The following is a 22,188-nucleotide window of genomic DNA, read 5'->3' on the forward strand; positions in this document are numbered from 1 at the left end:
TGCAGCAGTCTCAGTCTGCTTTGGGGTGTTTCTGGCTCTCTCTGCTCAGACAGACACTGAAAACAAGCAAACTGATCATTTGTATTCAGCTGCCAATTAAACCCCCATGCCCACATAGTTCAGCTGCTGATTTGACTTGCATATGGCCTGTGTTTTGGGACAGTGATTTCTATTGTTTTAAATGTCTTACTTCCAAAGCAGGTTAAGTGCTTCTTACATTTATCCTAAATGAAAGGAAGCTGCTCCACCAATATGAATGAAGTTTCACCCAAGCCCCAGCATCATATGACATATGGTACCTATAAAAACCACAGTCCATAAGACTGAAGTAACTCATCTTGCACCATTCAATACCTACTAAAAATGGATTTGTATCCTAGGTAATGAACACAATTCTTGTAGTTAAGGATCTGTGCTTGGGAACAGCCCTGATATAACAGTTGGCCAGAAATCAGTTATTTAGCACAGGGCCAACTCCTAGGACCTCATCTTCCCTAGGAAGTCAACTGTACCTAAAGAGAAAGAAAACAATTGAGCTGTGACACACCACTAACAGGTCAGGGTAAGCAGGGCAATTCTGAATAGCCAGCATGTCAGCTGGTCATGGGACCAGGCAAAATTACCTGACACGATGCCCAGCATAAGTCTTTAAATTGATTGTCAGCTATGGTTCAGTTGGTTTACCCCTGATTGAAAGTAACCTGTGCAAACTCCTTTGTCCATACTTAGGGATCAATACTAGGGCAGCTTCACTGATTGCTGGCTGAAAACTGCTGAATCAGGGCTATTCTGCTGAAGGAAGAGACTAAGAGCATCTAAAACTGGTGATTATATATCAGTGTTCTTTACAAAATCCACTGCATGCCAGCTTTTAAAGAAAAAGTTATTGCTCTGACCTTCTCACCACTGCTCCCAGCTTTCTCCCTCTCTCTTTTCTGCTTTCTTCCTTTTAACCTCTCTCTCTTTTCCCCTTTCCACACTCATGTCCTCATTTGCTCCTGACTGACAAGTTCTTTAAACAGATACTCCCTGAAAGGTCTTAGCCATGACACTGCATCTCTCCTTATTTAACAATTAAAATGTGCATTGCCATCCGCTAGAGTGAATACAGAAATTGTTCATTGCAATAACCAACCAGTTTCAAGAAAATATCATGTTTACGTTCAGCTACAGAGAGCAGTAGGATGAAGTCATTTTTTAAATATATCTAGCTAACCTTCATCAATGCATGCACTGTCACTTAAAAATCAGAGGCACTTGAGAAGCAGGTGATTGGTATACATTACCATAACACTTTCCTCACTTTTAGGAAATATTTTCATTAATCTTTATACAAATGTTCTCAACTCGCAAATGCCCTAGGTTTTCTGGGTAAGCCCTCAAGCTAGTCTTAGTTCAGAAATATCTTTCTTTTCTCTCTGAGAAATACTTCTGAACAAAGTTATGGGGCCTACATGTTCCAAAAGGAGTTATGATTTGGGGTGCATTCAATTTGTGGATGCCCACTGTGGGACATCTTGAAAAGCATGGTTTTTGAAGGGTGGGAGCTCAATCTTTTCTGAAAATCAGGCCCCTTTAAGGCATCTCATCTCAATCATCCAAAAACTAAACCACACAAAATTACAACTCCCTCTTCAAAATATAACTCATTAAAGTCATTTGCTAGGTAAACATATGATGGCTGTACAGAGTCTGCAGCACCTAAAAACACATGGTCATCTCCAGCTCTAATATTTCAGGTAAAGTTTGACAGGCAAGAAATAGATTTTATCCCTGCTTCTGCCATGGGTGATGTAAGTGACCTACAGGAGATCACGCCATTATCTGTGCCTAACTTTCTCCAACTGTAAAAGGGAGAGAATAATACTTTCCCACTTATGCAGACTGCTTTAAGCTCTGCTGATGAAAGCCACTACAGAAGTACCAAGTTATTAATGAGCTAATAAAAGGCTTTAAAGACTTCATTACATAATTGACAACAGAGCCAGAAACTTGGACAACTCAGTGGACAGAGATGTGGCTAGAGATGCCCTTTAGCAGTAGATTTTGGAGGAGAGCCACCAGGGCACCTCCTCCCTCTTACAGGGGAAACTCATTAGGGCTTTGGAAAGGGAATAAATCTAGATCTGAGAGACTGAAGTCTGCACATTAACTCCCCTTAAACTCTGAGTGCATTAACTTGGGAGGTTAGAAACCAAAGCCAAAAAAATCTCCTTTTGATTCACAACTTGTTTAGAGCAGTCACCCATAAAGCAGCCAGTGAATCACTCCAGCCAGTTAGTCATACAACCACACTGAAGGTGCACTGGAAAGGGAGCACCAAGCAAACAGCAACATACAGAGACACACACCGCTCATTCGTGCTATCTGGCTTCAACATATATTGTTAATAGGGCTCCTCGATCAAGCCATCGGGACCAGACACACCGATGAAGTATCTCCAAAGCTCCCTCCCCATCAGTTTCTTCCTCTGGTTTTGCAGCCTAGTGCTTTCAAAACAATTCAGACTAATATAAGTTTAAGACCCACCCCTCTCTCCTTTTAGTCCTGGTAAAAACTCTACGAGGGCTAAAAGCAGAGCTGCAGGGAGCTACGGAGAAAAGGGAATTCCGGTCGGTGCAAGGCAGCTTGGAAAGAAACAACCCTGATGGAGAAAGGAAGTCTTCCCTGCCTAGAAGAGAAAGGTAGGAATAAAGGGGAAGTCTCAGTCCTGTGGACACAGGAGTGTTATAAACAGCTCAGCTCAGGCATCCTATAAACCTCTGCAGCCAGATCTCCCGGCCAAGTCGAGGGAAGCACAAGAATTTGAAAGGGACACAGGGAAATCCTGCAACGAAGACCCAGTCCCGAGCCTGAGCCTAATATTACCTCCGCCTCTGCTCCTCCAGCGGCTCCCCGAGGAAATCCTCCTCCCGGTCCGTGCGGGCGGAGGGAGGCGATCCCGCTACTTCCCTGCCTGGTCCAGCGCAAGTGTAGGCAGCCCTTCTGGAGGGAAGCGCCCTCCCTCCCCTCCCGGGGAGGGTGCAGCAGCCTTTGAATGGCAGATCTGGTGGCCCTATTGTGGCAAAGGGAAGGCAATCGCCAAAGTAGCGTCAGCAGCACCCGCGGGGAGCCCGGACCTGGCCCGGGAAGGCAGCCGCGAGCCTCCCCCATCCCTGCTCCCCCACCATTGGGTCCTAGGGGCTGGCTTCTGCCTCCTTCCCCCGTCCTGATCTTCTCGACCCCGTTCCTCCTTTCTTCTCTTTCTTTTTCTTTCTTTTTCTCTTTCCTTTTCTCTCTTTCTTCATCGATGCATAGATGTTAGGGGTTGGAAGGGACCTTACAAGATCATCGGGTCCAGCCCCCTGCACTCGGGCGGGAAGGACTTTCTTCTTCTCTTTCTCGTCCTTTCTTCTCTCATCCCTTGGAGTCTCAGACCAGCAGAGACTCCCTATGCCTGAAGAAGGGTGATTGCACCCGAAAGCTTGCTAAGAACTTTCCCCCAACTACTCAGCTGGTCTAATAAAAGACATCACATCTACCCTTGCCTCTCTTCCTTAGGCATTGCTGCTCCATGTGGGTCTCTCCCTCTCCCTCCCCCTCAACACATTTTCCCCTCAATGCATGGTGGGGTGGGGAGGCAGGGGGAATCTACTGGTATCTCAACCCCCTTATCCACCCTGCAAGGCTCCCTGCCAGCAGCAGAGCCTGAGTCCAAGCTGCCAGAGTTCAGGACCTGTAAAAGCCCCGATGGAGGGAAAGCCAGGCTCTCTCCCTGGCCTCTGATTTCCCCCCCCCCACCAGTCACATCTGGAACCTGGGCTGGCCACTGCCTGAGCCCATCCGCCACATCTGCACAGCTGCCCCGCGGGATGGAGCGGGGCCGGATAGGACGAGCCTCCTTTCTGCACCGCTGGGCTGCAGCTGGCAGGGGCCCTCCGTGCACCAAAGCACCCATGGGGGGAAAGGGACGACTCAGACTTGCAGAGAGACACCTCCCTGCGGGAGGGCAGCCCAGATCATCATCAGCCTTATATACGGCTTGGATCAGCAGCCTTATATAGCCTTATATAGGGCTTCACACTGGTACCCCCCTCCCCCCATCTCTTCCCCTTTCCACCTGTTAATAGCAGGCACCGGGCTATTCCCTGGTACCCGGGACGCCGCCGGGGCGTGGAAGGCAGGGATCTCCCGGCCTCGGGTCCCGCTGCTGCCGGGGTCGCGGTGGGAAAGTGGCAAGAGACAGGGGGGAGGGGTAAGAGCATCCCCTGCCCCCTCCTCCCCCTCCTCCCGGGCCAGTCAGTGTCCGATCCCTCCTAGGTAGGGAAGCCCAGAGGGAGGAGTGGGGTAGCCGCTAGCTAGCTAGATATCTTTTAGGTAGGTAGATGAGAGACTGCTGGCAGCCGCTAGCTAGAGAGCCCCTAGGGATAGAGAAAGGCAGATAAACAGCTGGAGAGGCAGATTTCCTCCAATTAGACAAAAGGGTACCCTGGATCTATATCTAGGGGTAACCGGTATCCATTAGCATCAGGTGAAGCCAGCAGTTGCTTACGAAAGCCTGTCTCTCTCTGACTTCTTTGGTCTCTAAGGTACCACTCTTGCTCTGCCTTCCTCCTGATTTCAGGCTAACAGGATGATTCCCGTTCTCAATATTCAATAGAGGGAGAGAGCCAGACAGATGGATGGATATCCTCTAGCCACACTCACTGTGCAGGACACTCCACGGGTCTATTCTTTACAGGGGCCTCGATGGTTTCCTGCCTACACTAAAATATCTTCACAGACACTGTGGTGACCTTTTCCCCTTACACAGAACCCCCTTCAACTGCGATCCGCAGCACCCCCCCCACCCCATGTTGACACAGCCAGATGTGGGGGAAATGATCCTTCCCTCTATAAACCTCCTTCACACGTGGAGAGCAAATGGCGGGGGCGCCCCACTACCGCACCTCCCTCCCCTGGATCCGGGCGGCAGCCAGGACCTGCAGGAAGAGGAGAGGTTTGCTGCACACATTACAGCCTGCCAGACGCTTCCCCGATGGGCACTTGCTGGACAGGGAGTCAGATGGGCCCGATCCAAAGCCTGTGTTAAAATTGTGGGGTGGGACTTGTCATTGCTTTCAGTGGCCTGCGGATCAGAGCCCAAGTACTTAGTAGTCTACGCCGGGAGGGAAAGGCTCATTCTCCCTTCCCTTATCCCTGCATTTGAAAGTGCTGTTAGGCTGAATACCGGGCTTGTTTGTTTGTTGGGGGGACATATCAGAAATGTCAATTTGAAAAAAAAAGCGCGGTGATTCTTTCACCGCGACGGGGTGATGCTTATTAATAAAGCCTCATAGCCCGAGCTTCTGTTTGCTCGCGAATAAATCTATCAGGACTGGCCCTGAAGGATGTTTCCTTTCCCGGGAAAAGCAGTTTTCCCCCGGAGCAAGAATCCCGGCGGGCTTTCTCTGTCATCCCTCCCAAGTCTTCCCCCAGCCCCTGGTCTTTTTAGTTTTTTCAGTGTCGTTTTTCAAGTAATGTAATTGCTCTCAACTCCTCGCCGAAGAAATAGCGATTCTGATCCCTCTAAGGCATAAATCCGTGGATCCCCTCCCCCCCCCCGCCCTCCAACCAGGATCCGAGGGGGCTTTTTCATATTTTAATTGCTGGTTCCAGTTTGGGAGATAATCCGTTACTGCTAGGGCGGGGAAGCGATAGCGGTGAGAGGGGATTGGGGGAATTAGACACGCACGTTTGATCAGTAGCATAGGGGGACCCTGGGCGGCCTGCACTGTCGGCTCTGGGATCGGGATCCTCGGTGCTACCCTGGCATCAACCCTTTGGGAAAGCCAAAAGGAAAGGGGAAATGAAACGTCGCGGCCGATCTCTCCCATGTCCCACCAGGCGCGACAGCGGGGATCTCCAGCATCTGGATCCCTGATCGGCAGGTTCAAAACGAAGACAAAAAACCCCAAAGCCTTCCGTTGGCCACCCGGGCAGCCCCGGGAGAAAAATAGATCTGGGATCACTCCCTAGCGCTTCCTTATTCCAGGACCCGCTCCCCCCGCTCCTCCCTCTCCTGTGTATCTACCTGCAATCCAACAGCAGTAAGCTGGAGCTCTGCCCACGGTCGTGTACCCACCTCCCCCTTGACCTGAGAGCCTGGCACAGAGACCTCCGATCTCCTTCGGATCGGGTCTTCAGGCGCTGCTGATGGGCTCTGGGCATAAAGAATGGAGATCCATGGCGCTGGGGGCCGAGTTAAGGCGGCGGGGGTGGTGGTGGTGGGGAGGGAGCGTGTTTTCAGCTCAGCTCGCAAACACAGCCGGCATGCCAGCCAGCACGAAGAAAGGAGCTGGTCTGCTAGCGGCACCGCTGCAGCCCCTCTGCCTTGTCCGATGGAGCCAGCCAGCCGTGCAGAGGCAGGGGCCCATCCCGGGTTCATTTCCGAGTGGAGACACGGAAGATGGCTGGGGACCCGCCGCGCCCCGCACTCCCGGCGCATCGCCAGCTCCCCTTGGCTTCAGCGCGGGGATGTGGGAAGATGCGACTGGGGTGGAAGCAGGCAAGGAGGGGGTGCGATGAGATCGGGGCACGGGCAAGGACAGACGGGGAGCGCGGGACAGGCTTAGAGTAGGTTGTTTTCGTTGTTGTGGTTTTTAAATCTGGCCCCTGCGAGGAGCCAGCTCGGCCCCAGGGAAAGCTGCGGCCCGGTGGCTCCGTCTGGCAGGGCGGGGAATCGCCGCACGGAGCAGGGCTGGGGGGACAGCGCCGGGCAGCCGTGGAGCGAGCAGAGCGAGGGACCGGACAGCCCCCGCCATCGCTGCCCCCTGCCCCAGGGGCTGAAGGCAGCATGGAGGCGGCGGATGTAATGGCACCGAGGGTGCCCCTGCACCCCTGGGACCTGCCCCCGGGAAAGCTCAGAGCCCTTCGCCTTAACGCGGATTAACGGCGCTGCCCCAAAAGGGAGAGGAACCGGCATAAAGCCTGACCCACTTGTGCGGGGGAGAATGAGGCCGAGGTTTAGGGCTAGAGCCGCCTCCCGTCCCTGCCCCTGCCCCTGCCCCTGCCCCTGCCAGCACAGAGCTAGGGGCATTGCCCGGCCTGGCCACCGCTCAGCGCTCCAGGGCAGTGCCTGCTGGTGGCGAGCTCTGCTAGGGGCACTGGCCTCAGCCTGGCACGGGAGCGGGTTTGGCAAACCTGCGAGCCCTGATTAACTACGGGCCGTTACGCACGATTGCAATTATGCTCTTTCCTAGTGCATCATTTCGGATACGCTTTGCAGGCAGGCGGTGGGGCGCTTATTAGCAGCAATACGGCTCCGCCGGGCCAGGGGCTGGGGTTGGGGTCTCAGCTGACTCCTGCTTCTCCCCACCGCTGCTGCTCGGACGTGATCACCTGGCAGTGGTGCGGGGGGTGGTTCTCCAGTGGCAGACGCCAAGTCCCACGGGTCGGGACTGCTGCTATTAACACAGCTATTAATATTCCTCATTATTAGTAATTACAACTACACCTTTAATTTTTAGAGTAAGGGGAGCCCCATCTGCCTAGCAGGTCCTTCTACTCGTTCCCGCTTGGATCTCGCTGTTATTAGCCGTGGACTATCCTGTATCACGAACCACACGGGTGACTATTAATTATGTCCCCGTCTGTTCCAGCCACTTCACACGGGCAGGGACTCCGTCGTGCCCTGAGTCTCCGAGGCACAGATCCCAGCTGAAGGCAGAAGGGCCAGCGCTGCTTTGGGGTCAACCCCTAGGATGCTGGCGGGGCTAACGCGGGCCGTAGATCGGCCCGGGTCTCTCCGGCCTTGCCTTGCAGCTAGGAGGGGTCGTGCCTGGATCTTTCAACGTAAAATAAAGCGATCGGGTTAGCCTGGAGCTCTCTGCCTCCGATGCCCAGGGCTGATCAGACACCGCTGCAGCAGAAATCACAGGGTCACTGATAATCGATGAGCTCTCGAGCTGCACAAAACCGGACACACACACACACACACACACACACACACACACACACACACACACACACACACCCTTGGGTTTAGCAGCTGGAAACGGGCAGGGGAGCGGGAAAGCCGCGGCCCAGGGACTGTCAGTTTCGAAGCACTGAAACTGACCATCTGAAACTGACCAGCCCCGGGCCGGCTCCTGAGCGCGCCGCTGGGCTTAAATCGCGTCCAGTTGGGAAGCCGGCGCCTGGCTGGACTCATGCAAAGTCTTGTCCCGCTCCAAACCGTGTTGTCTGCCCGGGGCCAGATCCTGCCCTGGGTTAGGCCGCTGCAAATGGGGAAGGACCCGATCCACCCGCAGGGAGTTCAGTGTGTGAAAAAGATCGGGGACCGGAGCCGCGCACAGGATGATTCCCCCTCTCCCGCTGAGTTGCCCGAGCTGAGCTTTCTGTTACGAACTAAGGGAGGGGAAAGAGAAAGGAAGGAAGCGGCGAGACCCACTCCGAGCAGGGGCACACAGGATCCGAGCATCTCTCAGAGCCTTTTTTTTTTTTTTTTTGGGGGGGGGGGGGAGTGTAATTCTCGCTTGTCCATGCTTGAAAAATGGACATGTTTCCTCTGCGCCCAAAGAGCCCCGGGAACCAAAGCAACCGGGAGCAGGGCTCCGAGACTCTTTGGGAACCAACCCAGATCGCTCCGGGTTGCTGCTTTCCTCGCTGGGGAGGGCAGGTCGGGGAGTGGGAGGGGGTCAGTGCCTAATTCTGAGCGTTACAAGGCTCTTGTCTGCCTGCGAGGCGATGATCTGGGCCTTTCGCCCTGCCCGGGGATGATCGCTGCCCTCCCAGCGGCTGCGAGTGCGGAGCGAGCAGGGCTTTGCCTTCTCTTAGGGGCCACTCAGCTCTTAAACCCGGCCCTTAGCTCGGGAGCGGCTTGGGCCCGTGCAGTCACCTGCCAGGCCGGGAATCACAGGGCTGGAAGGGACCTGGAGATAGCATCGCTCTCTGCTCCGGGCAGGCGCAACCCAGTCTGCACCATCCCTAGGCAATACAGTAACACGCATCCCCCAGGCACGGAGCTCACGGGGCCTGGGCTCGGACGGGCAAAGCTGAGGCTGCACCCGATTGCTGGACCTCTCCCCCCATCCCGTGTCTTTGGAGGCGGCTGCCCAAGACAGGCTTTGCACGGCCCAGGCCTGCCCTGCCAGCTCTGCCTACGGCCCGGAGACACTGTCAGACTTCGGGAGCCTCTGCGGAAGGTGCCTTGGACTGACTTGGAGTTTAGGGAGGGGAAGACAGATGTGCGGAGAAAGGAAACAATAAAGCAGAGTCTATCAAGCAGGGGCCGGGACCTGACCCTGGTGAGATCTGCCAGCACCCAGCCTTGCCTTCCTTGCGAAATCTTTTTCCGATGCCCTCCCTGATGGGCACCACCGGCCTCTCTACAGTTTCCCAGGCGTGGGTCCTTTCTACTGCCGCTTTGGGTGACTCTGTTTGCTTTAAGAGCGGAAAGTAATTACTCCCACTGCTCCTTGGCTGTCTGTGAAGGATCAATCCGGAGGCGCAGCCCGCTCAGGCTGGGGTGGAAAGATTCACTGTGATTCCCAGAGAAGCAAGGCAGCTGGATGGGCTGGGCGGACGGACAGCCAGCCCGAGGAGGGACACTATACACATTCGTCCCTAGCTATGGAATAAACGGGTTTTTTGTCTTTCCATCTTAAAGTGACAGCGAGAGAGAGCAGCTCTGCCAGCATCTGTAAGCGCAGCTTCAGGTCCGCAGTGAGAATAAACCCGGGTTTATATTGGTGCAGCTAAGCGCCCATGGCAGGCTGAGCTGCGAGGACGAAGACGACGCGGATTATCTCGGGTGGCTCAACAACCTCCGGGCCCAGATGGAGATAGGGGCAGTTTTGCATTATCTTCCCATCTCAGTGCCCTCGGCACTGATCCCCGACCCGGGGAGCTCGCTAGGCTCAGGGACTGGGTGCCACCGATTTGGGGTTCTTCCTTGCTGCCTCTCTTCTTTTCCTGCTCTCACTCCCCCTCTTTCTTGCTTTGCCTCTTTCTCTCTCTCTCCTGATTTCTCTCTTTCAAACCCAGCTACAGACGTTAATGGCATCCTAGACAATGAAGGTGGGAAGGGACCCCCGGAAATCATCTAGGGTGCAGACAGAAGTGACAATTTTCGCCCGACCTGGCCACACAAAAGCAGGACCATCCCCAACTAGATCATCCCAGCTCAGGCTTTGTCTAGCCGGGTCTTGAAAACCTCCGAGGATGGAGCGTCCTATAATATTTTATTTTTATATGGTATCTTCTTTAATGCTATAGGGGCTTTAGCACCCCAGCCCGCATGCTCTGGAACCCGGGACCTCGGCGGGACAAAGGGGACGTGTGCGCCGGGGCAGAGAAAGCTGCTGGCAGGGAAAATGCCCGGGTTGGGACCTCTGTTCCGGCCAGGCGAAGGCAGAGAGGACGGGAAGGCGCAGGCGAGGACTCTGTCCGCAGGACCGCGTGTTTGCCCCACCGCCAGGATTTGCTTTGTTCCCAAGCGGAGCCCCTCATCCGCCAGCACCCCTGGGGCACAGGACGGGGCATCGGGGCACAGGGGGAAGTGCATCTCCTTCCCTTTCCTCACCGGGACCCAGGACCCGAAGCCAGATCAAGCTTGTTCACACGGGGTCGGCTCTTGGCCATTCAAGAACCTATTGGCATCCCCGGATCCTCGTCCCCTCTGCTGGAGGAGGGGGGCCAGGCCGTGTCCCACGTACTCCAGAGCTTGATAGTTTCCCTCCTCCTCCCCCGCCAGCCCCACTCCCCGCGTGCCACCCCCAGCCTCAGCCAATGCAACTCACCGTAGCAGGGCACTGGCAGGGCTCCGTTGTGGCCGCTGGTCTCTTGCAGCTTGAGGTTGCTCTCCGGCGGCGTTTTGCAGGGACCTCGCTGCATGTAGAGATGCTGCTGCTGCTGAGCTGGGTATTTGTTAAAGGAGCCTTGCGCCCCGGCCGAGCTCGGAGCCTGCCCACTGCCATCCAGGGACTGACATTCCTGCTGGCTATAGCGGCTCCGGCACTTGCTGCTGCTGTCACCAAAGCCTTGTCCTTTGCTGGCCAGGAAAGCGGGGCTGAACTTGTCACTCGCTTGAAATGCCCTAAAAGGCGAGGAGCCCTCTGTGCTCTGGGAGGCTGCGTTGTAGTAGGACTCCATGGCAGCCGGATCACAATAAGAAACACAAGTATCAGCATTCATTCCTAAAATTAAAAGGCCCGAGTGTCCTTAATGCGCTTGGAGGAGCACCAGCCGCCCCGCTCCCCTCTCCCGGCTCGCTCGCACACACTCACAGCTGGGCCGCGGAGCTCTAAGAGGATTCAGATGTTCCTGAAAGCTGACCAGATCTCCAAAGCCCCCTTCAGATCTTGCAGAGCAAAAGGGGTCCTTCCCCCCCACTCCCTCCCTCTCTCACACACTCACTCACTCACTCGCTCGCTCTCCGTCTCTCCCTCCAAACTATCTACACTCCAAGGAGACTCCTCTCAGCAGTCCCCCCCACCCCAGCTTCCCCCACACCCATACAAAAAAAAAGAGACCTCTCCCCCAATTAATATGTAGATGATGACAGTGGAAGGGGAAAGGGGGGCCAGGAAGGGGGAGAGCAAGTAGGAGGGGGGGGGTTGGGTGGGAGGAGGTCAGATATTTTGCATTAAAAAAAAAGATTTTTTATGATTAAAAAATAGAGAATCAAGCACATGACATGAATGCAATTAGGGGATGAATCTGGGGATCTGTGCCCGGCGGAAGAGCAGGGAAGGATGTAATGGCTATGACACACTCCATTCTTTCTGCCCTTCTCCCCTATCTGCCTTTGCAACGCAGCTGCAGGGACATCCTCAACTAGGTCCTTTGCTAGCAGCAATATAGACCCCCCCCCCCTCCTATTCGGGGCGCTCGAGCCCTTGGATCCCCCATTAACCCTTTTGCAGCTGGACTCTGTGAGAGCCTAACAGGTTGGATGGGTGGTGTTTTTCACCCTCAGTATCAGGAGATGAAGATACCTAACCCAGGGCAAGTGCTCACTGGCTCCTCGACATTCCCTGTTACCGCTATTGTTGCTTTTATGGCTATCATCATCATCATCATCATCATCATCCAGCCCTCTGACACACACTGCTGGTGACTCCTGAGTGGGGTCCCTCGGCAGCCTGGGCTCTGCCAGGCACCTGCCACCTCCGAGGAGGTAGCCTTCCCTGGTTTGAAGGGTCAGCTGCAACCCAGAAAGGGCTTAGAGATGACTCCCCCACAGCTGAACCTGACTCTCCTCCTCCTCCTCCTCCTCCTCCTCCTCCTCCCCTGTTTAACTCCTGCTGCCCCTTAGGGTTATTCTTTACCCGGCCTTTCTTGCAGTCCCACATCTGGTTTCCATTGCTCTCTTACCTTGAAGTTTTCAGTAATAAAGATATTACGCAAACTACAGCCACAGCTCTTCAGTCAAAAAAAAAGGAGAGGCCCTTAACCCTTTCTTGGCCTCCTGAGACTGGACAATCAGGACAACCCCCCCCCCCCCCAACCCAGGCTAGAGAGGAGCCCAAATCTCACCCCAGACACCAGGCCTCTCTCCCGCCCCAGCGAAGCCAATGGGCCCGAGGTCCATGCTAGGGCTTGGTAAGGTGGGGTGTGTGTGCGTGTGTGTAAGGTAATGCTTGTGTGTGCATGTGTGTAGGGGGAGGAGGTTTATCCAGAGATACACACTGGGCCTTTGCAGCCGGGTCCTCCCTCCCACCGTCCTCACTGAGCAGGGAGAGGCGGAAATACCCTCCTGTTTTTACATGGAATATTTTTGGGCTTGGTGGTGGGGTGGATCTGGTCTGTGAGGGGAGCAGAGCCAGGCTGAGGGGAGAGAGGCCAGGTGCAGAGCCAGCGGCTGCAAGGGAGAGGATGAACTTGGAAGTGAGAGCCGGGGTGTGAGGAAGCAGGGCTCTTGCAGCGAGAGGGGCTGCAGTCCTCCCTAGGAGCATTGCTGCTCGGATCCTCTTGGCAGCAGCCAAGGATGGATCCATTTACTAGATTTCCAAACACTGCCGAGTCCCCCCCCCTTGGAGCAGGGCTGCAGCGCGGGGCGCACTCGGGTCTCTGGTCCAAGAAAGCTTTCAGCGGATTTGCTTGCCTTCTTCTCTTTATTACCTGCTTAATTCTTTCCTTATTATTTTTTTTCTGTTTCTCTCCCATTCTCTCCACCCGCCAGCCCTCCCCCCCACTTATGACTTAATAAAAAGCAAATCAACTCCATGCATTCGAGTCTTTCTTAAAAACCTCTTCTGGACGGCTAGTGGGAACTCCTCAGAGAGCACTCAGCCAGACGGACCTGCCTTCTCCTTCTGGTCCCTGTCCGGAGTGAGTATCCTTCTTAACAGAGAGCTCCAGCTCTGTCGGGCTACCTTTGCCTGCCTAGCAGTGGCTTGATTTCTCTGGCCATTTAGATGCCTGAGTGAAGGGATCTGTGTCTACACGCACCCCTTCATTCGTGCACCCGAATGTGTCATCTAAATCTTGCCTGGTCTGAAGCCAGGTGCCCGGGTACGTGCTTTGATTCCCACATCTCAGTGAAATAGGCGGTTCTGGATTCCGTGCGTCTTAATCAAGGGTTTCTAGGCAGTGGTTTGGAGAGAGGCAAGGAGTCCCACGCCAGTCTCAGCCCAGGCAGGGAAGCCCCGCGGGGTGCGCCTGGGTTGCTTTTCCCTGAAACAAACGAGATCGCAAGCTCCGAAGCTCTCTTCTGGCTGCGGATGGCGGGGAGAGCGGGGGCAGGAGTGCCTCCCTGGCTTGGGGGAAGCCGGAGGGGCGATGCGGCGGCTCGGCGCCGCCCGCCCCTGCCCGCACACACCTGGGAACGAGAAGTGCCCGCGCCCCGGGCGCGGCTGCTGGGCGGCCCCGCAGGACGGGTCCCTGCCCGCCCCCTGGCCGCTGGCCCCGCCGTGTCCCGGGGAGGTGGGCGCGGGAGCGGCAATCGTTACCGACCGGGGCCGATCCCCGCCGCCCCTTGCCTTCTGCTTGAAGCCCCTTCCTAAACCCCAGCCGCGCTTTTCTTTTGGATCGCAAACAAACCGGTGAGGACAGACAGACGAGAGTGTGAGATTGCGCTTTCCCTTTGTTTCGCATTCAGATCCGCCACCGGTTTATTTCCCCATCCGATCAGCTCTCTTCAATGGACGCAGGGTTTGGGGCTTTCTTTTTTTCTTTTCTTTTCTTTTTTTTTAAGGCAGAAAAGAAGGAGGGCAGGGGGGGAGGGGGAGCCGATTTGATTTCCCCAGCGGGCCCGGGGAGTTGTCAGATGAAGTTAAGACCCGCAGGAAAAAATGCTGAGCAGATCTTTCTGCGAAGGGAGCGATCCAGCGGTTGCTGATCGAACAGGAATGAGCTGAAACTAAGGCTGATTTCTCCCTACCCCCCCAGGTCTCGAGACTGATTTTATATCATACAATAGGGAGAGAAAGGCAGCAGGAGGAGAGCGGCCATGACATCCGCACCCCGGCCGGTGCATTCACTCCAATGGGTTTCTCTCTCTAGTGAGTTGGGAAAGAAACCCCGTCGGAATCAGGGGCAGAGATCTCACACAGAGGTGGGCAGTGGGCATGAAGGCGATTGATCCTCTTTGTGAAATAGATCTCCCCCCTCCCACCAGAATCTGGGCTCCTTTGGGCGGCCAGAAATGTGCCAATGACCCCGATCAAATGCCTTAGCCCGCTGCTGTCCTGGGCTGCGCCGGCCACGGCTTGGTTTTCCAGCAGAGGCAAAGCAGCGCTCGTGTACACTGTGCTCTTGACTGAGGAGAGGGGGGATTTCACCCAGTCCAGCCTCCAAAATAAGCGGCTCTTTTTATGTCAACGAGCCTGTGACAGCCAGTGGAAAAAAATTGCCTCGATCAGCCCCTCCAGCCCCTTTGCGGGTGAATTTCCCTATTAGATCGATTTCGGATTAGAGCAGGTGATCTCCAGGGCGGGGGGTGTCTAACATTCATTGCATCGATCCCCTAATTCATGATATCCTCTGCCTGGGTAGGAATCTAATTACCCCGCTAATGACAGAAGACCTGAAGAAGAATGTCTTGCATTCAAAAGCCTGTCTATGCCAGCTGTGCAGTTGGTCCCACACAAAATACCACCCATGTGCAGTTAGTCCCATACAAGGTATCACCCAAAAGAAGTCCTTGTCTCTCCCAGTAGTCAGACGCTGTTGTGGAGGGAACAGGCTACAGTGGACACATTACGTGGACAGCCACGATCAAGCGGGTTCAATGTATATTAAAAAAACCTAAACCCAGACGCCTAGAGGGGAGTAGCCGATGGGGGCTGGCGGGAATGGGACCCCTCTCTCGGAGGGACACTAGGAGGAGGCAGCTCGTTTGAAGCCGTCGCTTGGGCTCGCAGCTGGGATGCTTTCCCCTGGGGTTGGGGTTCTCCTGTGCCACGGGCTTGGGTGCCCGGTGTTGGATCATTTGTCACCCCTTCCCCCCCAGCTTGCTGGTCAGAGATCCACTCTTGCAAACCATCTCCACTTTGTTTTCTTGCAGGGCCTTGCACCGAGCTCCTTTTCTACCTGAGCTGAGATCTGACGGGACTTACTGATAGCCTCCCGGGTGGGGGAAAAATGTGTGTGCCCATCTCCAACCTCCCCCACCTCCAAACCTCGCCCCCCACCCGGGAATTCAGATCGCATCTGTATTTCTTGCAACTTAGTCTGCACAGCTGGAGCCATCGTGGGCCTCTCGTGCTAGGTCTTTTCCTCTGTCTCATTTCACCAGCGGGTCCCAGCGCTGCGGGCTGGGGGACAGGAGGATCTCACTTCCCTCCTTAACAATACCCGCCCGGGGGAGGGAAGTCCCCTCCAGGTTCTCCTTATAAAGCCCATTTCTCGCCGTGGAAGAGCCTTTAAGGGTAAGGGAGAGCCTGATCCCACTCCAGGGAATGGAAGCAAAAGTCCTTAGTGGGTTCGGATCAGGCCCCGGGGTCATTCCTGGCCACAGCCCATGCTGGTATTGCTCCAATCCGAGTTGGCGCCAAGGATGTTCCTGGCCTATCTTGTCCTTGCATCGAGTCGGCTACCTCCCGGCAGACCTCCAGCCCAGTGCCCTCGCAGATCCAGGTAGATCTGGGTCCCTTGCTACTCTGATCTAACTAACTGGCCCTCCTTGATCACTGATGGGCAGAGATCACTATTCCTACGAATGAACACTGATGCCTAGTAAGGTCCACCGAGGCACACGGGTATTCGTTTGTCCCCGTCAGTCCCGGGCTCAGAGCAGGATAGCCAGAGGAGCCCTCTCCTGTCCCCCCACCCCGGATCCAGCCCTGCTGCGTGTTTCCAAGTCGCCTCCGCCCCTCCAAGTCATCAAGGGCTGCTCCTGCCGTCCCCTCCGCTGGGAAAGTTGCCCCTTGTTGAAATGCAACACTAATAATCACTCCCATTCTTTGGCCCCGTACAAACGAGTTAAAAGTCGGTAGCTGTTGTACCAGCATCTGGGCCATACGTTTCTGCTATTCTGAGGCTTCCTTTTAACGCCACTTCAATCAAACGAAGTCGGCTGAGCGGCCCGTGTGGCTCAGATGCTGGCGCGGAGGTCTTCCCCTCCCTTCTGCCTCCTTGCTCTTTCTACTCTTTGACTGATCAAAGCTCAGCTGCCATCAATAGCTTCCTCCCCAGAGCAGGGTCTCTGCCCCTCTCCCGTCTCCCGTTCTCCGCACCGGGGCGCGGGGGAATGTCGCTCCAGGCCCCGGCCAGCTCGGGGCAGGGCCGCCCCCGGAAAGTGGTCCCTGCCGGCAGGGTGCCCCGGTGATGATAAGGGGGAGCGGGGAGGGGACAGGCCAGGGATTTCTGCAAAGGGATCGTGTGGCAAAAGTATCCCATCAGGGAAGTTGTGGCCAGACCTTTCTGTAGCGCTCTCAGGATGCTACAGGAAGAAGGGCTCTCCCACTTGTGTCCGCTACGTTTCCCTCGGGAGATTTCATGGGGGCTGTATCATTCCCCTCAAATTATATTTGGCCCTTCACAAGCCAAGCCTCGCCCCCCCACTCCCGCTTCCCATCTCGATGTGTCCCTCCTAGTGTCCCCCACTCTTCCTCCACTGTCCCTTACCTGACTCCTGACTCAACAGCATTGATTTGGGAAGGGCTGATGGGCCTCGTCATTTGAATCGTTGGCTTGTTGCAGGCATAAAACCCAGCTGCAAACTGGCCAGGGTCTTGCCAGGCACGTGATCTGAAACTTGGGGGTGTTCAGTTCATCCCCTTGAATTTCTCATTCGTTTAGATACAGGTCAAATACACCGATCCAGCGAAACACGCGCCTACATGTGAGCACCAGAACGTCGGTCCTAGAAACAGCCCCTACCCCCTTGTCTTAACTCTGGAATCAATCCGGAAATCGATTCAAACGTTAACAAAGAAAAATTGATTATGCTTCGCCCCTTTCTTTTCCTGCAAACCTAGCGCGGAAAGTATCAAGAGACAGAGACCGAATGATCCCCCCCCCTTGCTCTAGCTAAGTGACAGATCCAGAGACAGAACTCGGGAGCCCTGATTCCCCTCTTCAAACCGCTGCCTGCACACGCTTTAGTTCAGTCTCGTTCAGGAATTCCTTCCAAATCTCTATATTTTTGGAATGTGACCTGAAAATAAACTGCCTTATTTTAAGATACAGTAACAATCTGATGTTGACTTTCTAAAGCTTCCAGGGCTTTGCCGTGTCAGGAGAATGAGTTAGACTTCACCCGTCCAGTTCTGGGCGAGAGACAAACCTGCGGAGAATTTGCCCTACATTTGTGATTGCCTGTACAGCTGGAAGCTGGAAGAGCGAGGCGTCCACAACCCGCCCCGAAGAGCCCTTCCCTTACCCCAAGTCAAGAAAAATATGGATCTGAAAATTGCCCCGCGTTGCACAACACTGTCCAGCTGCAGAGGAACACGAGGCAAAAGGCTGAGTAGGTGAGAATCTATCTATCTATCTATCTATCTATCTATCTATCTATCTATCTATCTATCTATCTATCTAGTACCCACCCGCCTATCTATCTATCTATCTATCTATCTATCTATCTATCTATCTATCTATCTATCTATCTATCTATCTATCTATCTATCTAGTACCCACCCGCCTATCTATCTATCTATCTATCTATCTATCTATCTATCTATCTATCTATCTATCTATCTATCGCTAATTGCAAAAAACACACCTACAAATATGTGTTGCATAGACTATGTACACCCATGTGTATACACCCCATTTCCCAATTAAGGTTCATGCCAGTTTGCAATGCACAGACTCTCGGATTTCACAGCTCGAGGCAGCTGGTTGCTTGCAACAGAAAACCAAAACAAGAACAACTCCAATACAGAGAGAGGGAATTGGGGGGAACCCGCAGGTTGGGAGCATGTTGTTCCACCAGCAGGGTGTGATGGGAGCAGAGGCCCCGCCCAGGCAGGGGAGCACCGAGCCCGGCTGGGGATGCGGTGATGGGGCAGTCCCTGTGTTGTCACTGTCCGCGCGGGAGAACAGAGGGGAGCACTACAGCCTCTTCCATCCAAACCCGCTCACTTACCCACTGTGTCCTTCGGATGCCCCCCCTTTCCGCCCCTGCAGTTTGTTTTTCAATCGTTTCAGAGACTCGGGAGAGCATCTCTCTCAGCCTGGGCGACAGGAGCGCTGGTCCCTTGGAGTCGGCGAGTGAGGGATGGGTGAAGTGGTCCAGGGCTCAGCCCCGAGCGTTGTAAGACACAGCCCGCTCTGCCACGCGGTTTGAAAGCTAAAATGCAACCTTCACCAGGTTCCCTATTTACTGCATCCCCGATCCTCACCCTCACCATCCTCCGCCTGGATCTAGCAGGGGGGCACCTGCCAATTCCTCGCTGGAGGAAAACGATCTCACTTGCTCGGAGCTTCCCAGTTGCTTGTAAGGTGCATCTTTACCACGATTGATTCACCATCTCACAGCGGGGATAAATGACACCGCCTGCGGGAACTGCTGCTCCGGCCTCTGGCTTTGGGGACGGACAGCGATCTGAGCTGGGGTGGCAGTATCCGTCCACCTCAGGCTGCTGCCACGAGGAAGACGAAGGAGATTTTCGCTTGTAGCTTTTTATTTTGTTGTATTTTTTTTTCTTAGAAAGCCCGCTATCAATCCTTATTCCGTCCACTTTGCTTTCCGCAGTCCCCCCTTACAGCAGCACTGGAAGGAGCGGAATAACCAACCTCCTTGATGTGGGAATAGGTTAACGGAAAGAATGAACTCCGGGAAGAAAATCCTGGCCCCATGGAAATCCGCAGTAACTCTCCCCTTGATTTCAGCGGGGCCAGGATTTCTACCTCCCCCCTCTCCTCCCCTGAAGGTTTATGATCCACGGTAGATGTGGGACCTACCTGCATTCAGACGTGGCCGGTGGTTTTAATTGGGGCTGGTCCTGCTCTGAGCAGGGGGTTGGACTAAGTGACCTCCTGAGGTCTCTTCCACCCTCATTGTCTAGGAGTCTTTGATTTTTATTTTGGGGGGAGGAGGCTCGCTCTGCTCACCGTGTGAAACTAACCGTCCTGATTTTAAGAGGACAGGTGCTTCTGTCCTTCTGGAAGCCTGTCCTCTTTCAAGTGGTCCCCAAGACCCAGAGACCGCCCCCCACCTCCCCAATCGCTGTCCCTTTGGACAATGCAGGTCCTTGGCTCCCCAGTGCTGCAGACACCGTGCCAGGGCTGTCCCTGTGGCTCTTTATCCTCGGCGGTTGATTGCTGGGATAAACATCCACTAGCAATGCCTCTCCGGGCTCGGAAAGGCAACGAGCCCTTGGCTTTCCCCCCTGAGCAGCGGGCCTGCCCCATCACTATTTCTTCATATGATCCTTCTAGCTCTCTACCAAGCTAACTTCAAAAAAAAAAGAAAAAGAAAAAGAACAGACCCCCAAAACCAAAACAACCCCAACCCCCAAACAAAACAAAACAAAACAAACCAAAACAAACCCAAAAAGGGAAGAGGGAAGGTCTTTGCCCTGGGGGTGGATTTCAAGAGCCTGATGCCAACCCCATTGACGTCTCCCTCCAGTTGATCCCCACGGACGCATGCAGATCATGCTGCCCCCCCCCCCCCGTTGCTGTGTTCATTATGGGGACACCAGCACCTGGGACCAGCCTGATCTGCAGTCCCTGCGGATCAACGGGAGGGAGACTTGTTATTCTGTTGAATTACTTTTTTCTTACAAAGCCCTCTATCCCTTCTCCTTCCTTCTGCTTTGCTTTCCGCACTCCCCGCTTCCAGCAACGCAGGAAGGCGCCGAATACCCACCCCCCTGGATGTGGGAATAGGTTGATGGAAAGAATGAACTCCGGGACGAAAATCAGGATCAGGATCTGCCTTTCACCTCCCACCTCCCCCAGCTCTGCGCACCCACAGGGGGTCTCCAAGCAGGGTGGACACGGAGGACAGTCCGGTTGTCCTCTATTGAGACGAAACCCGAGAAAAGAGAAAAAGGGAGGACACGAAGGCGTTGGGTTGGATGACCACCCCAGCTCCAAGGCGGAGGGGAGCTCGGGGGCAGCGCAAAGGCTGATGGCTCTGAGCAGGACCCTCTCCCTTCTCTCCTTCTAGGAGGTCACTGGCAGGGGCCAGGCTCTTGGCAGCACTCGTGGCATTCCCCGCCTCCTGCGGGGCGTCCCAGCCCTGGGAATGCCCTCCCTGCCTTTTACCAGGGCGCACAATGACCGGGGGCGGGGGCGTCTCTTGGCATATGGTGCACCTGTCAGGGCGCAGCTTGAGCCGGGCACCGTGACCTTCACAGGGCGAAGGGAACAGGACAGTGCCTGGGGCTGGGGGCAGGGACAGGAAAGGGAGGGGCTGGGCGTCCTGGTCTCTGCTCCCCCAGCTGCTCCCAGCCCGCCCCGAGGGGAGCAGCGCAAATCCTCCAGCATCCCCCCGCGGGGCCGGGCGGACCCCGAGCCCCGGAGACCGCCCCCCCCCAGCATCCCAGCATCCGCCGTGTGGGCACGATCCTCCCCCAGGTTGGGCTCCCGTCCTGGGCGGGCGGGCGCGTGTGAGGAGCGGGGCGATGTGCCCCGCGACCGCGATGAATCGCCCGCTCGCAGCCCGCGTGGGAGCGGGGCCATAGTCCGAGGTGCGGCCACTGCCCCGCCTCCAGCTGCCACTTCTGCCCTCCCTCGCAGAGCACCGCCATCCTTATCCAGGAATAGGAATAGCGACAGCGATTATGTCGGATTCTTGTCACCAGTAAGATACCAGGGGGCCGCAGCACAAAAGGAGGATAGGGATTCGGATCTTATTAATCGCTGCAATAAAAGCCATTAGTACCATTATTGGAGTTGTCGTCATCACCGTCGGCGCCATCGATAATCACAAGAAAAACTCGTTGTTAATAATGGCATCAGGATCACCGCTATTATTAGGATTCATTATTGATTGCGGAATAATGATAATAATAATGAATAATAATCATGTTATTAGTAATAATACAGGCAATCGCAATGATGATCATAAGGACAGTAACATGCATGCTAATAAAGGCAACCAATATTATTATTACCGATATTATTATTGTCATTATGATCGTTATTGCGATTGCCATTATTGTTACAAATAACATTACTGTCATTATTATTATTATCATGATTCTGATTGCCATAATTATCGTCATTATTGTGATTATTGTTGTCATGGTTATTACTGCCATTATTACTAATATTATTATTGCATTATTATTATTGTCATTATTGTGATGAACATTTTTGTGATTGCCATTATTATGAGTATCACCCTGTTGATTTCCATTATTATCAATAGTATTGTTATGAGTATCATCATTATGGTGATTGCCACCATTACTAATATTATTATGATTATCATGATTATGGGGATTTCCATTATGATTAATAACATTATTTTTATAAGTATGATCACTATGGCGCTTCCATTATTATTATTAATATTATTATGATTATCACCATTATGGTGATTTCCATTATTATTAATATTGTAATGAGTATTAGCGTTATGGTGATTCCATTATTATTAATATTATGAATATCATTATGATGGCAATTCCCATTATTAGTTATATGATTCTTCTCATGAGTGCCATCATGATGGTGATTCCATTCTTATTGATATCATGATTATCATGATTATGGTGATTCCTATCATTATCATTAAGATTATTGTTATGAGTATCATGATTATGGTGATTCCCAGCATTATTAGTATGATTATGATTATCATGATTATGGGGACCTCCATTA

General features: G+C 54.0%; 1 protein-coding gene and 1 long non-coding RNA gene across 3 annotated transcripts in view; one reads left to right on the forward strand and one right to left on the reverse strand.

The window, feature by feature from the left end:
- The window catches only part of ALX4 (ALX homeobox 4), a 71,753-nt gene extending 60,395 nt beyond the window's left edge, over window positions 1–11,358 (reverse strand). The window contains exons 1-2 of one of the 2 annotated variants that reach the window (XM_006274084.4): window positions 11,247–11,358; window positions 10,761–11,156 (exon numbers count right to left, since the gene is read on the reverse strand). In XM_006274084.4, coding sequence (XP_006274146.2) covers window positions 10,761–11,154 — 394 coding nt within the window. In that variant the 5' untranslated portion in view covers window positions 11,155–11,156; window positions 11,247–11,358. Of the gene's footprint in view, window positions 1–10,760 lie in introns of both variants that reach the window. The other variant, XM_059722770.1, reaches the window with a different exon arrangement.
- A 1,848-nt stretch (window positions 11,359–13,206) lies between these two features.
- LOC106738218 (uncharacterized) lies at window positions 13,207–21,249 on the forward strand. Its single transcript, XR_001372705.3, has 3 exons — window positions 13,207–13,293; window positions 17,623–17,879; window positions 18,559–21,249. It is a non-coding gene; the product is annotated as an uncharacterized LOC106738218 (long non-coding RNA).
- Window positions 21,250–22,188: the final 939 nt, after the last annotated feature.

The sequence above is a fragment of the Alligator mississippiensis genome, chromosome 2 (genome assembly GCF_030867095.1).
Source record: "Alligator mississippiensis isolate rAllMis1 chromosome 2, rAllMis1, whole genome shotgun sequence".
Taxonomy (NCBI): Eukaryota; Metazoa; Chordata; order Crocodylia; family Alligatoridae; genus Alligator; species Alligator mississippiensis.